This window comes from Somniosus microcephalus, chromosome 18 (genome assembly GCF_052327205.1).
Source record: "Somniosus microcephalus isolate GS21.2 chromosome 18, FLI_Smic_1.0, whole genome shotgun sequence".
Classification (NCBI taxonomy): domain Eukaryota; kingdom Metazoa; phylum Chordata; class Chondrichthyes; order Squaliformes; family Somniosidae; genus Somniosus; species Somniosus microcephalus.
In genome coordinates, this window is record NC_141004.1 from 13,455,387 (window position 1) to 13,471,492 (window position 16,106).

General features: G+C 41.4%; 1 protein-coding gene across 7 annotated transcripts in view; it reads left to right on the forward strand.

Moving 5' to 3' along the window:
- The window catches only part of LOC147105034 (lamina-associated polypeptide 2, isoforms beta/delta/epsilon/gamma-like), a 58,116-nt gene that overhangs the window by 30,184 nt on the left and 11,826 nt on the right, over positions 1 to 16,106 (forward strand). For 5 of the 7 annotated variants that reach the window (XM_086011061.1, XM_086011059.1, XM_086011060.1 and 2 more), the window contains 5 exons: positions 4,624 to 4,747; positions 6,156 to 6,281; positions 6,758 to 6,856; positions 11,882 to 11,917; positions 15,087 to 15,166. In XM_086011061.1, coding sequence (XP_085867187.1) covers positions 4,624 to 4,747; positions 6,156 to 6,281; positions 6,758 to 6,856; positions 11,882 to 11,917; positions 15,087 to 15,166 — 465 coding nt within the window. The remainder of the gene's footprint in view (positions 1 to 4,623; positions 4,748 to 6,155; positions 6,282 to 6,757; positions 6,857 to 11,881; positions 11,918 to 15,086; positions 15,167 to 16,106) is intronic. The other 2 variants (XM_086011058.1, XM_086011055.1) reach the window with 2 other exon arrangements.

The following is a 16,106-nucleotide window of genomic DNA, read 5'->3' on the forward strand; positions in this document are numbered from 1 at the left end:
TTATGGAACATGTCATGTCTTCAGATTATGTCACTGAGGGGCAGCCAGTAGATGAGAAAGATGAGGGCCAAGAATAGATACCGCAGTATTGCACTAATCTTACAGTAATGGTAACAAGATTTGTTTTAATGAGGGGTTGAGGATCTATTCATGTCTGAAGTGATAAACTGAAAATGGATTTGGCATGGAATTGTATTGTGGCCTAATCGTTATGTGGTGTAATTAATATCGCTGAGTTCCAAACTAAGAAAGATGTTGATGCTGTTTGGGATGCATGCCCGTATAAACCACCTGCAGGATTCTTGACTCTGAATTTTGCATATGTACTGCCTGACACTGTTTGCGTGTGTCTGTGGGCGCGTGTCCCACAGCATGCCCTGCACATGCCAGTGCGTTTACTATCCTTAATCTAGCTGCCGCACCACTAAATCTGTACCACGGATTGCAAATACCTGGTTCTTAGAAATAGTTCAGAATTTGTCTATAGTGTACAAACAATGACTTGGCACAGCTGTATTTCTTTTCCTGTAATATGTCCCCGAATGAGACTAAGGTCCTACTTTACAACTTTTATAGAAACATAGAAGATAGGAGCAGGAGTAGGCCATTCGGCCCTTCGAGCCTGCTCCGCCATTCAATGAGATCATGGCTGATCATTCAAATTCAGTACCCTGTCCCTGCCTTCTCCCCATATCCCTTTAGCCTTAAGAAATATATCAACTCTTTCTTGAATATATTTAATGAACTGGCCTCCACCGCCCTCTGTGGCAGAGAATTCCACAGGTTCACCACTCTCTGGGTGAAGAAATTCCTCCTCATCTCTGTCCTAAATGTCTTACCCCTTATCCTTAGACTATGACCCCTGGTTCTGGACTCCCCGACCATCAGGAACATCCTTCCAGCATCTAGTCTGTCCAGGCCTGACAGAATTTTATAGGTTTCGATGAGATCCCCTCTCAATCTTCTAAACTCCAGTGAGTATAAGCCCAATCGACACAATCTCTCCTCATACGTCATTCCTGCCATCCCAGGTATCAGCCTGGTGAATCTTCGCTGCACTCCTTCCATGGCAAGAACGTCCTTCCTCAGATAAGGCGACCAAAACTGCACACAATACTCAAGGTGCGGTCTCACCAAGGCCCTGTACAACTGTAGAAAGACATCCTTGTTCCTGTACTCGAACCCTCTTGCTACGAAGGCCAACATACCATTTGCCTTCTTAACCGCCTGCTGCACGTGCATGCTTACCTTCAGCGACTGGTACACAAGAACACCCAGGTCTCTCTGCACTTCCCCTTCTCCCAATCTATTGCCATTCAAATAATCTGCCTTCCTGTTTTTGCCACCAAAGTGGATAACCTCACATTTATCCATATTATAGTGCATTTGCCATGTTTCTGCCCAATCACCTAACCTGTCCAAATCGTACTGGAGTTTCATGACATCCTCCTCACAGCATACCCTCCTACCCAGCTTTGTGTCGTCTGCAAATTTGGAGATATTACATCCAATTCCCTCGTCCAGATCATTAATATATATATTGTGAACAGCTGGGGTCCTAGGACCGATCCTTGCGGCACCCCACTAGTCACTGCCTGCCACTTGGAAAACGACCCGTTTATTCCAACTCTTTGCTTTCTGTCTGCCAACCAGTGCTTTCTGTCCGCCAACCAGTTCTCTATCCAAGTCAATACCTTGCCCCCAATCCCATGTGCCTTAATTTTGCACGCTAATCTCTCATGCGGGACCTTATCGAAAGCCTTCTGAAAGTCCAAATACACCACATCCACTGGTTCTCCCTTATCTATTTTACCAGTTACATCCTCAAAAAATTCCAGTAGATTAGTCAAGCATGATTTACCTTTTGTAAATCCATGTTGACTTTGTCCGATCCTGTCACTGCTTTCCAAGTGCTCTGCTATTACATCTTTTATAATGGACTCTAGCATTTTCCCCACTACCAATGTCAGGCTTACCGGTCTATAATTCCCCGCTTTTTCTCGACCACCCTTTTTTGAATAGTGGGGTAACGTTAGCTACCCTCCAATCCATGGGTACTGTTCCAGAGTCTATCGAGTTCTGGAAGATGACCAGCAATGCATCTACTATTTCTAGGGCCACTTCCTTAAGTACCCTGGGATGTAGATTATCAGGCCCTGGGGATTTATCGGCCTTCAGTCCCATCAATTTTCCTAACACCATTTCCCTACAAATACTGATTTCTTTCAGTTCCACCCTTTCATCAGACCCTATGTTCCCTGGTATTTCTGGGAGGTTATTTGTGTCCTCCTTTGTGAAGACAGAACCAAAATATGTATTTAGTTGGTCTGCCATTTCTTTGTTCCCCATTATAAATTCCCCCGATTCTGACTGCAAGGGACCTACGCTTGACTTCACCAATCTTTTTCTCTTCACATATCTATAAAAGCTTTTACAGTCAGTTTTTATGTTCCCTGCAAGCTTACTCTCCTGTTCTATTTCCCCTTTCTTAATTAATCCCTTTGTTCTCCTTTGTTGAATCCTGAACTGCTCCCAATCCTCAGGATTATTGCTTTTTCTGGCCAATTTGTATGTCCTCTCCTTGGATCTTATGCTATCCCTAGTTTCCCTTGTTAGCCACGGTTGAGTCATCTTTTTTGTTTTATTTTTATGCCAAACTGGGATGAACAACTTCTGTAGTTCATCCATTCGGTCTTTGAATGTTTGCCATTGCCTATCCACCACCGCCCCTTTGAGTGCCATTCCCCAAATCCTACCCAACTTGCTCCTCAGACCATCGTAGTTTCCTTTATTTAAATTGAGGACCCTTGTTTGAGTCAACTACTTCATTCTCCATCTTAATGAAGAATTCGATCATATTATGATCGCTCCGACCCAAGGGGCCTCGTACAACAAGATTGCTAATTAATCCTTTCTCGTTACATAATACCCAGTCTAAGATGGCCTAATCTCTGGTTGGTTCCTCGACATATTGGTCCAGGAAACCATCCCGTAAACACTTCAGGAATTCCTCCTCCACAGTATTGTTACCAATTTGGTTAGCCCAATCTATATGTAGATTAAAGTCACCCATGATGACTGCTGTGCCCTTATTGCACGCTTCTTTAATTTCCCTTTTAATGCCATCCCCAACCTCCGCCTTACTGTTTGGAGGTCTATATACCACTCCCACTAATGTTTTTTTCCCCTTAGTATTTCTCAATTCTACCCATACAGATTCCACATCATCAGAGCTAATATCCTTCATTACAATTGTGTTAATCCCTTCTTTAACCAGTAATGCTACCCCACCTCCCTTTCCTTTTTGCCTATCTTTCCTGAATATCGAATACCCCTGGATGTTGAGTTCCCAGTCTTGGCCATTCTTGAGCCACGTTTCCGTAATCCCAACCAAATCATATTCGTTTACCTCTATTTGCGCAGCCAATTCATCCACCTTATTACAAATGCTCCTCGCATTAAGACACAAAGCCTTCAGGCTTGTTTTTTTAACACTCTTGGACCTATTAGAATTATTATTTACTGTGGCCATGTTTGATTTAAACCGTTGATTTCACTGATTGCCACTTTTGTTTTTCTCCTTCCTATGATTGCCGGAAATATAGTTTTGATATTTTGCCACCTTTTTGTGTATGTTGCTTTCTCCCCAAGCCTCCCTAGTTGCTGTGCAATTTACTGAAAGATAAATATGCCCTTGAGCACCAATTAACAATGGAAAATAAAGTTTTTATGTAGCATTATTTGAGTATTGACATGTTTTGAATACAATGTGTGCATTTCAAACCTTGTTAACTGTCTTTTAACAATACTGTGCAGATTCTACTGCTCATTAGCTATGGGCTGTGAGTTATTCCACCAATAATGAATGTTAACTATTCCCTTTAATAATTTAAAGCACTTCTCTGAATTCACGAGTGTCCTCGTCACCTGCTGGGAAAATTTCAGTCTTATTTTAACCATTGCCTTTAACACTACAAAATTCTGTTCTGTCTATCACTTGAGGTTCTAATGTTTTTCTAAAGCTACCCACTTTATAGGTTTGTTAAATTATTAAAACTTAATCAGATGTAATGTTGACATTCGTCTACATGAAATTTTAAACATTCATTTAGTTGGCGCTGTGCAGTTTACTGAAAGATAAACACCGCCTCAAGCACCAATTAACAATGGAAAATAAAGTTCTTGTTTTTATGTAGTAGAATTATTGTATGTATTCTATAAAGTATTATGTTTTTGAATAGAATGTGTGCATTTCACACTTTGTGCACAGTATTGTTAAAAGACAGACACAATCTACTGTTTACAAATTGGACACATACACAAAGGCACTGGTATGTGCTTTCAAACTAAATTTTTATTTGATGGATCTATTTGCATCAGTGATTATTTCCTTGTGTCATTGCATGTTTAGTTACTAGTGCGATTACGCTACTGATTTACATAACCCCTCCTGTAAGATGCTTTTTTGCACGTGTGTACTGTTACTCACATCTCTAGACAGCTGCTTTCTGTGTTAGAAGAGAGTTTTTGCTCTGGGTTTGTTTAAAGGCTAGTGGTACTGCAGCCTTTGTTGCAAGTGCTATTAAACTTTCCATTTGCCTTTTTGTTTTCCTTGTAACTAAGGAACTGCCCAAACTAAAAGCGGCAAACGATAACAATACAAATACAATGGATGTCACGCAGCTGAACACTGACGAGTTGAAGGAGCAGCTTGTAAAACATGGAGTTACACCTGGTCCTATTGTGGGTAGGTACAAAATATGTTTCCCTACTGCTCAGTCGCAGCATTTGTTTCTGAACACAAAAGCAATGGGAATTTTTAAAATAAACCTTGCTGTGATGGTTATTGTATGTAGAAGTGGTCACTTGTAGACTATAATAGGACAAAAGGCTACTTGAAGCCAGCCAGTTGGATGCAGCCAGGTTATTGTTCTGATAATGACTCCTGATAAATACATTCGGCAAGGAATCTGTTTTTAGTTAGAGAGCTCCGGTGAGCAACATTAAAATGGTGGCAAAGCAAAATACTGCGGGTGCTGGAAATCTGAAATATAAACGGAAAATGCTCAACGGGTCAGGCAGCATCTGTGGAGAGAAAAACAGAGTTAATGTTTTGGGTCGATGACCTTTCATCTGACGAAAGATCATTGACCTGAAACGTGAACTCTGTTTCTGTCTCCACAGATGCTGCCTGACCTGAGTATTTACAGCATTTTCTATTTCTATTAAGATGGTGGGATTGTCGATGTGTATATAAACCTTATGATTGTGACAAACTACAGTATTTCAAACCTGGCTAACAGTTCGGCATTGGCTGATTTTTAAAATTCTCATCCACGTGTTCAAATTCCTCCACAGCCTCTCCCCTCCTCATCTCTGTAACCTTCTCCAGCCCTACAACCCTCCGAGAACTCCACGTTCCTCCAACCCAGGCTTCTTGTGCATCCCCGACTTCCTTTGCCTCACCATTGGTGGCCGTGCTTTTAGCTGTCTAGGCTCTGGCATTCCCTCCCCAAACCTCTTTGCCTCTCCACCTCTCTCTCCTCATTCAAGATTCTGCTTAAAACCTACTTCTTTTGACCAAGCATTTGGTCACCTGTCCTAATATCTCCTTTGGCACGGTTCAAAATTTGTCTGATTACACCTCTGAAGTGCCTTGGGGTGTTTTACTATGTCAAAGGTGCTATATAAATGCAAGTAGTTGTTGCTCTGTTTCTGTAGAAATGTTCTTGATTTTGAGTAGTGTAATAATTTAGTGATTCAAGTTCGTAGCTGTAATTTCACCCACATGCCAAGTTCTTGCTCTCTATACTAAGTAGTGCCATGTGGTGATCAAGTTTATTCCCTTGCCTTGCATTTGAGCCTGATTGTGCATGTCTGTCTGTGTTAAACAGAAATATAACTTTTAAATGTCATTGCTTTTTTTCCTATTGCACTGTGGTCTTTTATTTTCTCTCTTGATTTCCCATTTTTTCCTCTTCTACAATTGAAATTTGGCCCCAAACGGACATACAAAATCACCCAGATTTTGCCACTTTCCTTGAATGCACGCTTGCCTGCTGCCATTCTTCCAAATATTACACACGATTTTTTTAAAATAATCATTCCTCGGTGTTGATTTTTGTTGACTTGCTGCCTTCTCTACCCACTTGTAGCCACTACCAGGATGGTTTATGAGAAGAAGCTGCTGAAATTGCTGGGACAGGGTCCTGCTGTGCCCCCACTCAAGCAAAACGGAACTGGAGATGTTGACCAATACTCTGACAGTGAAGAGGAAGACGGTAAAGTCACCTTTTTTAGTATAAAGGCAAAATGCTGCGGATGCTGGAAATCTGAAATATATACAGAAAATGCTGGAACTACTCAGTAGGTCAAGTAGCATCTGTGGAGAGAGAAACGGTGTTAACATTTTCCAGTTCTGACGAAAGGTCATCGACCTGAAACATTAACTCTGTTTCTCTCTCCACTGATGCTGCCTGACCTGCTGAGTATTTCCAGCATTTTCTGTTTATATTTCATTTTTAATACCTTTGTATGTGGTCAGCGTCACAGTTGGAGTACATAAGTAGTAATGTCTAAAAGCTGGAAACGCACAGCAGGTCAGGGAGCATGTAAAAAAGAACCTTTTCTAACGTGACTGTTCCTTCAGTAGAGCTCCGGTTGATAAGAACAGAAGTAGGTAGGATCAAGAAAAGGCCTTTTCTTGCCTCATGTTCAAAACTTTCTTTAATGACTCACTGACTGCTTTTGTTTCCAGCCTCCTCTGGTGGCGAGCTTGTTTCTCTACCTCCTGCTGAATCGGAGTGTCACTTTCCAAATGCTTCAGTCAAATCGGCATTCGCTGCACCATGCACAGGTCCGGTCTATAAATTAACAATTCCTTAAGTTGTTCCTGAAAGAGAAATTGCATTTTATTGAGTTGCCATGTGTCATGTGAAAATGTTACTTTTTAATACTGTCTCTTAAAGCAAAGTGTGCTCTACTTTTTAAAAAGGCACCTAGACAAATGGTGGCTATTATCTAAATGGATGTTGTTTCCCGGAGACTAAACAACCAGCAACCTCTGACATTGCAGCGCTGCCTCAGTTCAGCACTGACGTGTCAGCCTAGATTCTGGAGTGGGGCTTGAACCCAGAACCTTCAGAGTCAGGCAAGCGTGCTGCCACTGAGCCAAGACTGACTCTCAACTCAAAAATTAGTTAAGCGATTCCAGTCACCAAAGACTGTTCTGTATGAACATTTTACTGTGGAATAAAGCAGTTTTAGCGTTTCATATCTGGCCTCATCTTACCAAGTATTTGCTCGGTCCACCTGTGAAGAGATTGAAGAAGCACACTTGTGAAAGACATGAGTACCCAGTCCAAATTACAAGGCGATGCTATTATTACATCCTTGGATTGCACTGTCAGATAAGTAAATATAGTGCGGTGTCGGTCTGCTTCCAGGAGTGACTGGCGAGCTTGAACTCTGGAAGGTATCCATGATGGGCCTGAATTTGTAACACTTATGTAATCCTCATGCTAATCCCTATAAAAGGGAGATAGCTGTTAACATCTGGCTGTGCACATGGTTGCTGTGCTTCATGTTTTAAACTTGTGATCAGAGGCAACCTAGGAGCGCACATTTTGGAGTCTGTCCCACTGCCTCTGTTAATTTATAAAGTTAATGCTCAATAAATCAGTGATGTGGCCTTGAGACATCACTACATGTACAGCTATCTTCCATTTCATAGTGTTTAGGATTGGATGATAATTCAGTAGAAAATATTTAATTTGTGTCTTATAATAATGCCACCTGATTCTCTTTTCAATGATGTGAACAAATAAAATGCCTGAGTTCGGGGTGAATTTTATAATTGTCCTGTTGGGGGGGAAAAAAAGGTTGGAGATTTCATTTTTGGCAACTACTGTCTACATCAAAGACGTCGTTAAGTATAAAACAGGTAGAATAAAGTACCTTGCCCCATTTGTATTGCAACCTAAAATGACATCACCAGGACCGGATGGGATGCATCCTAGGATGCTGAGGGAAGTAAAGGTGAAAATTGCGGCGGTACTGGCCATAATCTTCCAATCCTCGGATACAGGGGTGGTGCCAGAGGACTAGGGAATTGCAAATGTTACACCTTTGTTCATAAAAGGGTGTAAGGATAAACCCAGCAACTACAGGCCGGTCAGTTTAACCTCTGTAGTGGGGAAGCTTTTAGAAACGATAATCCGGGACAAAATTAACAGTCACTTGGACAAGTGTGGATTAATTAAGGAAAACCAGCACGGATTTGTTAAAGGCAAATCGTGTTTAACTAACTTGATTGAGTTTTTTGATGAGGTAACAGAGGTTTGATGAGGGCAATGCGGTTGATGTGGTGTACATGGACTTCCAAAAGGCATTTGATAAAGTGCCACATAATAGGCTTGCCAGCAAAGTTGAAGCCCATGGCAGCATGGATACGAAATTGGCTAAGTGACAGGAAACAGAGAGCAGTGGTGAACAGTTGTTTCAGACTGGAGGAAGGTACGCAGTGGTGGTTTCCAGGGGTCGGTACTAGGACCACTGCTTTTCTTGATATATATTAATGACTTCAACTTGGGTGTGCAGGGAACAATTTCAAAATTTGCAGATGACACAAAACTTGGAAGTATAGTGAACAGTGAGGAGGATAGTGATAGACTTCAAGAGGACATAGACAGGCTGGTGGAATGGGCGGACACGTGGCAGGTGAAATTTAACGCAGCAAAGTGCGAAGTGATAGATTTTGGTAGGAAGAATGAGGAGAGGAAATATAAACTAAAGGGTACAATTCTAAAGGGGGTGTATAAACAGAGAGACCTGGGGGTATGTGTGCACAAATCGTTGAAGGTGGCAGAGCAGGTTGAGAAAGTGGTTAAAAAAAGCATACGGGATCCTGGGCTTCATAAATAGAGGCATGGAGTACAAAAGCAAGGAAGTTATGATGAACCTTTATAAAACACTGGTTCGGCCTCAGCTGGAGTATTGTGTCCAATTCTGGGCACCGCACTTTAGGAGGGATGTGAAGGCCTTAGAGAGGGTGCAGAAAAGATTTACAAGGCTAGTTCCAGGGATGAGGGACTTCCGTTGCGTGGATAAACTGGAGAAGCTGAGGTTGTTCTCCTTGGAGCAGCGAAGGTTGAGAGGACATTTGATGGAGCTGTTCAAAATAATGAGGGGTCTAGATAGAGTAGAGCGAGAGAAACTGTTCCCATTGGCAGAAGGGTCAAGAACCAGAGGACACAGATTTAAGGTGATTGGCAGACGAACCAAAAGGCGACATGAAAAACTTTTTTATGCAGATTCAATCGTGGCTTTCAAAAGGGAATTGGTAAGTAGCTGAAGGAAAATTTTTACAGGGCCTCTGGGAAAAGGCGGGGGAGTGAGACTAGCTGAAGTGCTCTTGCAGAGAGCCGGTATGGGCTCGATGGGCCGAATGGCCTCCTTGTGTGCTGTAACTATTCTATGATTCTATCCTTTACTGTGCGAGCAATGCATTTCCATTTCACACACAAGTCCTATCTGGGACAGATTGTCACTTCGTGCCAAATATTTAAGGTGTGGATTCTTACCTAGTAGGATTGAGTCCATGTAAACTCAATTCAATTAGAACCCTAACAGTCTTTTGACTGGTTAGCATTGGTCTAGACTGCAATTTAATTTTCATCCCATAAGTAAAAGAACAATATATAAATCAACTGTGCCACTTAATCTCTATACAGCCTAAAGTTTCAACTTGCCAGTGCCTATCAGTTTGTTGGATGCATCCATCAATTGCTACCAGAACGGAATGAGGAACAAAAGCAGGGTGATAGAAACATAGAAGATAGGAGTAGGCCATTCGGCCCCTCGAGCCTGTTCCGCCATTCAATGAGATCATGGCTGATCATCCAAATTCAGTACCCTGTCCCTGCTTTCTCCCCATATCCCTTGATCCCTTTAGCCTTAAGAAATATATCGAACTCCTTCTTGAATATATTTAATGAATTGACCTCAACTGCCTTGCGTGGTAGAGAATTCCACAGGTTCACCACTCTCTGGCTGAAGAAATTCCTCCTCATCTCAGTCCTAAATGGCTTACCCCTTATCCTTAGACTGTGACCCCAGGTTCTAGACTCCCCTGCCATCGGAAACATCCTTCCTGCATCTAGTTAGAATTTTATAAGTTTCAATGAGATCCCCTCTCATTCTTCTAAACTCTAGCGAATATAAGCCTAATCGACCCAATCTCCTCATATGTCATTCCTGCCATCCCAGGTATCAGTCTGGTGAATCTTCGCTGCACTCTCTCCATGGCAAGAACATCCTTCCTCCGATAAGGTGACCAAAACTGCACACACTACTCCAGGTGTGGTCTCACCAAGGCCATGTACAACTGCAGCAAGACATCCTTGCTCCTGTACTCGAATCCTCTTGCTATGAAGGCCAACATACCATTTGCCTTCTTAACCGCCTGCTGCACCTGCATGCTTACCTTCAGCGACTGGTGCACAAGGACACCCAGGTCTCGTTGCACTTCCCCTTTTCCCAATCTATTGCCGTTCAGATAATAATCTGTCTTCCTGTTTTTGCCACCAAAGTGGATAACCTCGCATTTATCCACATTGGGCAGATGCATGGCAAATGCAGTATAATCACCCAACCTGTCCAAATCATACTGGAGTTTCTCTGCATCCTCCTCACAGCACACATGCCCACCCAGCTTTGTCTCATCTGCAAATTTGGAGATATTAAATCTAGTTCCCTTGTCTAGATCGTATAATATATATTGTGAATAGCTGGGGTCCTAGCACCGATCCCTGCGGTACCCCACTAGTCACTGCCTGCCACTCGGAAAAAGACCCGTTTATTCCAACTCTTTGCTTCCTGTCTGCCAACCAGTTCTCTATCCAAGACAGTACCTTACCCCCAATCCCGTGTACTTTAACTTTGCACGTTAATCTCTTATGCGGGACCTTATCGAAAGCCTTCTGAAAGTCCAAGTACACCACGTCCACTGGTTCTCCCTTATCTATTCTACCCGTTACATCCGCAAAAAATGCCAGTAGAATAGTCAAGCATGATTTACCTTTTGTAAATCCATGTTGACTTTGTCCGATCCTGTCACTGTTTTCCAAGTGCTCTGCTATTACATCTTTTATAATGGACTCTAGCATTTTCCCCACTACCGATGTCAGACTTACCGGTCTATAATTCCCCGTTTTCACTCTACTGCCTTTTTTAAATAGTGGGGTAACATTAGCTACCCTCCAATCCATGGGAACTGTTCCAGAGTCTATAGAATTTTGGACGATAACCAGCAATGCATCTACTATTTCTAGGGCCACTTCCTTAAGTACCCTAGGATGTAGATTATCAGGCCCTGGGGATTTATCGTCCTTCAATCTCGTCAATTTTCCTAACACCATTTCCTTACAAATACTGATATCCTTATGCAAACTAACGTGTAATATGCGGAAGATCTGGTAAGGGTACGAAGGTGGAGCTTTAAGGAAAGATCCTTGCTTACATTTGTATCATTTCAAATTACATTTTTGAATTTTTCAATATTTGTCTTCCCATTCATTTGTTAACTCCGTGTTCAACATTGAGTTCTGAGGATCCCAGATGTGTTATAATAGCCTGTATTTACATAGAGCAGCCACTGTGGAATGGTAGGTTCCTGATTCAGCATATTGATGTACTTGCATGTTGTATCAATGAGTTCAAGATCCCAAAATATGTATGATTTGATCATTTGTTAAATGGATCAAATGTTCGTATCTGCTAGAATTCCTGACTCATCAGTTCTAAAATGTTTACTGTCATTTATGTAGCATCCACTTCCTGAACATTTTGATTTTTAATTGAAAATTCTAATTCTGTTTTACAGACTTTCCTCCTGAGGGCTCCACACACAACATAATTGGTGAGTTGAAACTAAGTTTTGTATTGCAGGCCAGGCATTCTTATTTGCCTGAACAGACTATTTAAAATTTATAATAGCCCCAGTGTCGATTTATTTACTCCATAACATAAGATGCGGTTTCTCTGTATATTGCATTGGAGTCCGCTGTCTATTTCCAGCATTTGTCTGCCTGTTTAAATGCTTGCTTAAAGAGATCTTTTAGAATAAAGACCGTAAGGGAGTTTCAGCTCAGACTTTCTAGTAGCGAGATACCCATTTTGATGTTTTATGCGAAAGGTTGTGTTATTCCATAGATGGAATTATTTGCTTGCAAGAGCAAAAAGGTGCCTTTTAGGCTTTTAGTGCAGCTGGATGTAAACCAGATATTATACTCTCATTGTATCATTGGATTATGCTTGGGATTGTACATTTTCCTTAAGATTTTTGGTAAAATTTCACAATTATTTGGAAAAGAAAACCGGGGTCTCTGCATTTAGGAAGGAGAAAAAATATTGACCCTCTTGCTGAGGTACAGTCTCACAAGCACCCTCCAGTACGTTGTGCAAGCGCGCGAAAGTCATGGTCGACTCTTGATGGTGAGCATCGGTGGGCTGTTTCAGAGCAGGAGTCCAATCCTGCCCTCGCTGAATGTGTGTCTGCAGATGCACTTCGAGCAGTGGCTGGAAAGGCAGCAGAAGCAGGCTCCCTGGTCAACTTCTACCCCCACCCCCCCTAACCTGGAGCAGTCCAGTCACATGTACCCAAATTGCTGCCCTGGCTGACATCAGCTAATTGAGCATGTACTGTGCCCTTCCTCTTTATTGGATGATTCTATACACTTATGGCCAATATGAGATGTTTTTGTTTGGTGTGTGCTCCTCTAAATAGTCACAAAACATAAGCAGTGGCCTGGAGTTTCCTCCGTGGGAGCAACCCAAACGTTCGACCCAAAAATGCACCCAACGTCGTGCTATATTCTTCCTATGGTGTGGTGTCCAGAACTGCTCAGTACTCCAGGTGTGGTCTAACCAGCCTCTGCCCCTACACTTTAAAAACCTGTTGCGTCTCCAACTTTTTCCAGTTCTGACGAAGGGTCATCGACCTGAAGCGTTAACTCTCTGTTTCTCTCTCCACAGATGCTGCCTGACCTGCTGAGTATTTCCAGCATTTTCTGTTTTTATTTCAGATTTCCCGCATCGGCAGTATTTTGCTTTTGTAGTGGTCTAAACAGGGTTTTGTACAGCTGCAGCATAACCTCTACCCCCTTGTATTCTAGTCCTCTAGATATAAAGGCCAGTATCCCATTAGCCTTGTTAATTATTTTCTGTACCTGTTCCATGACATTTTAATGATCTATGTACCTGGACCCCCAAGTCTCTTTGGACCTCCACTGGTTTTAGCTTTTCACCATTTAGAAAGTACCCTGTTCTATCCTTTTTTTTTGGTCCAAAGTGGATGACCTCACATTTGCTTACATTTAAATCCATTTGCCACTGTCTGGCCCAGCCATTTAATCTATCGATGTCCCTTTGTAATGTTATGCTTTCAGCTATACTGCCTACTATACTTTGTGTCATTGGCAAATTTGGATAAATGACTTTCTGTGCCATCATCTAAGTCATTAATAAATATTGTGAATAGTTGAGGCCCAAACATAAATCCCTGTGGGACACCACTAGTCACCTCCTGCCAATTTGAGTACCTACCCGTTATCCCGACACTCTGTCTCCTGCCGCTTTATAAAGGGTTATAAAGTGTTATAAAGGATAATAATTTATAAAGGGTTATAATGATTTATAAAGTATTATAAAGGGATTTTAATGGGTTACAAAGGGATATAAAGTCATTAAGGGTCATAATGATTTACGAAAGGGTTATAATGATTTATAAAGGGTTATTAAGGATTATACTGATTTATAAAGCTCCATCTACAGTGTCCCATCAGATATTCCCACGGCTGGTACAGCACGGGTTAGATACAAAGTAAAGCTCCCTCAACACTGTGCTGATGTCAAGTTACACCTAAGTAGCTTCCCAATGCCATTGGATTACGCCCAAAACTTAAAATGGGTGGAAATCAGCGTAAATAATCGGCCCCAAGAGAAGTGCCAAATCCACACCATATATTTCTGCTTTAAATAGGAAAATTTAAGTTTCAACTCATTTAACCATCATTTCAGGTACAGCATGTTTAGGAACCTACAATCGGGGAAGCTTTTCAATTTATAATGTGACATACTTGTGGCATAAAAATACAAAAGGGACATTTCTCCACTACCTTCGCTGTCGGGAGGGATACCTGTGTGTCTTGTCTCTTTTTTGCTGGTGACCACTGTTCACTGAGTCTGTCCGATGGACCGACTGTCCAGATTAACAACACAGACAATCTGGTGCCTGTGTTAACCTGCACCTTTTACACCTCTACACTCCACAAAAAAACCCAGATAGTGTGAGGAGTCACACTCTACCAAATGATTGGTTATGACCATTTAATGTGGAAACCTAAAGACGGACAAGCATTTTGTTCCGTGCTTTGATTTTAAGAGACTTTGAATTTCTCAGGCTCTTTCTGTGGATTCTGTGCAACCTGTGCAAATTTGGAGCCCTAATTATGATCCATGCTAGTGATCTCGTTCACCTTTTCTATAATTCTGAAATTATGAAACCAAGCTAATCAACATTCGCTTACAATCAAGATAATTTTGGCACTGCTTTTAACTGATTTGCATTGCTTTTGAATTACTGAGGCAATCCATTATAAAGTAGCATGCGATGCCTCTAACTGTTCCCGACTTTTGTCGTCCTCTTTCATGGCATCCTTTGAATCGCCTTGTCCTGTAACGTCTGCCTTGGGTTGCTAGCATGCCAACATTTACTATGTTCCTTCTGAAGTTCCCCTCTTCATTATTTTATAGAAGGCATTTAACTCATTTTAAAATGTGAGTTAACTTCTCCACTTAATTAAAATAGGACATTAAAAGTCTAGATCTTGGACATTGATCATTATGTTTTGGTTTGGGAGACCGCACGTAATGTAGAGTGGCCTTGTGATGGCATAACCCCAACTGCTGATCCTGAATCACAAACTTGCCTCTTTGAATGGTATAGCTGATGGCAATATGGGTAAATCTCCAGTTATGCTCTATTTAGGAATTTGTGATAATCACATTATCAATGTATTTCTGTTTAGATTCTCCATATCAAAGACAAAACACAACGAAAGTCACTGTCACAGCTGCAAGTAGTACAAGCAAATCGGAACTAATCCAGGTAATAATGAACATATAAATGTGGTTCAGTAATGTAACTGAACATATCAGCTCACTAATGGACCCTTTCCATTTGGCTGGTCAGTCTCGTCTGAGTAAATTTCTAAAACGGACCACTCCCATTAAGAAAATATGTGAAGGAAGCAGAAGGGAGGAAGTACTTTTGACTGCAAACTCCTGCTAAGCGAATGCATTCTTTATCATCATGTACTATTTATCAACACCTCACCTTTGATTATTTTATACATAATAAAAATTGAACATGTATTTGGATTTTCAGAAGGCCTTCGATTGAAGTACTGCATAGTAGACACCGATCAGAGCACATGGGACTGTAGGGGACAAGTAGCAGAATGGATAGCAAGCTAGTTACAGAACAGAAAACTGAGAGTAGGAGTTAAGAGTAACTACTCAGACTGGCAAAAGGTGGGAAGTGGTGTTCCGCTGGACCCACTGTTGTTCACAATTTACATAAAACAATTTGGACTCTGGAATTTCAAAATTTGGAAGACAACACCAAATTGGAGTTAGAGTTAATGAAGACTGTGACAAAATACAAGAAGGCATTAATAAACTTGCAGAATGGACATGCAATTGATAAATTAAATTCAGTATAGATAAGTGCGAGATGCTACATTTTGCTAGGAAGAATAAGGAGGCCACATACTGCTTGTAAAATAAGTCTAAATGGGGCAAAGGAATCTAGCCGACAGATACACAAGTCACTAAAAGTAGTCATGCAGGTTATTATGCTTTTTTTTTTAATAAAAATGGATGAGCTACAGAAATTGTTCATCCCAGTTTGGCATAAAAATAAAACAAAAAAGGTGACTCAACCGTGGCTAACAAGGGAAATTAGGGAGAGCATAAGATCCAAGGAGACGACATAAATTGGCCAGAAAAAGCAATAATCCTGAGGAATGGGAGCAGTTTAGGATTCA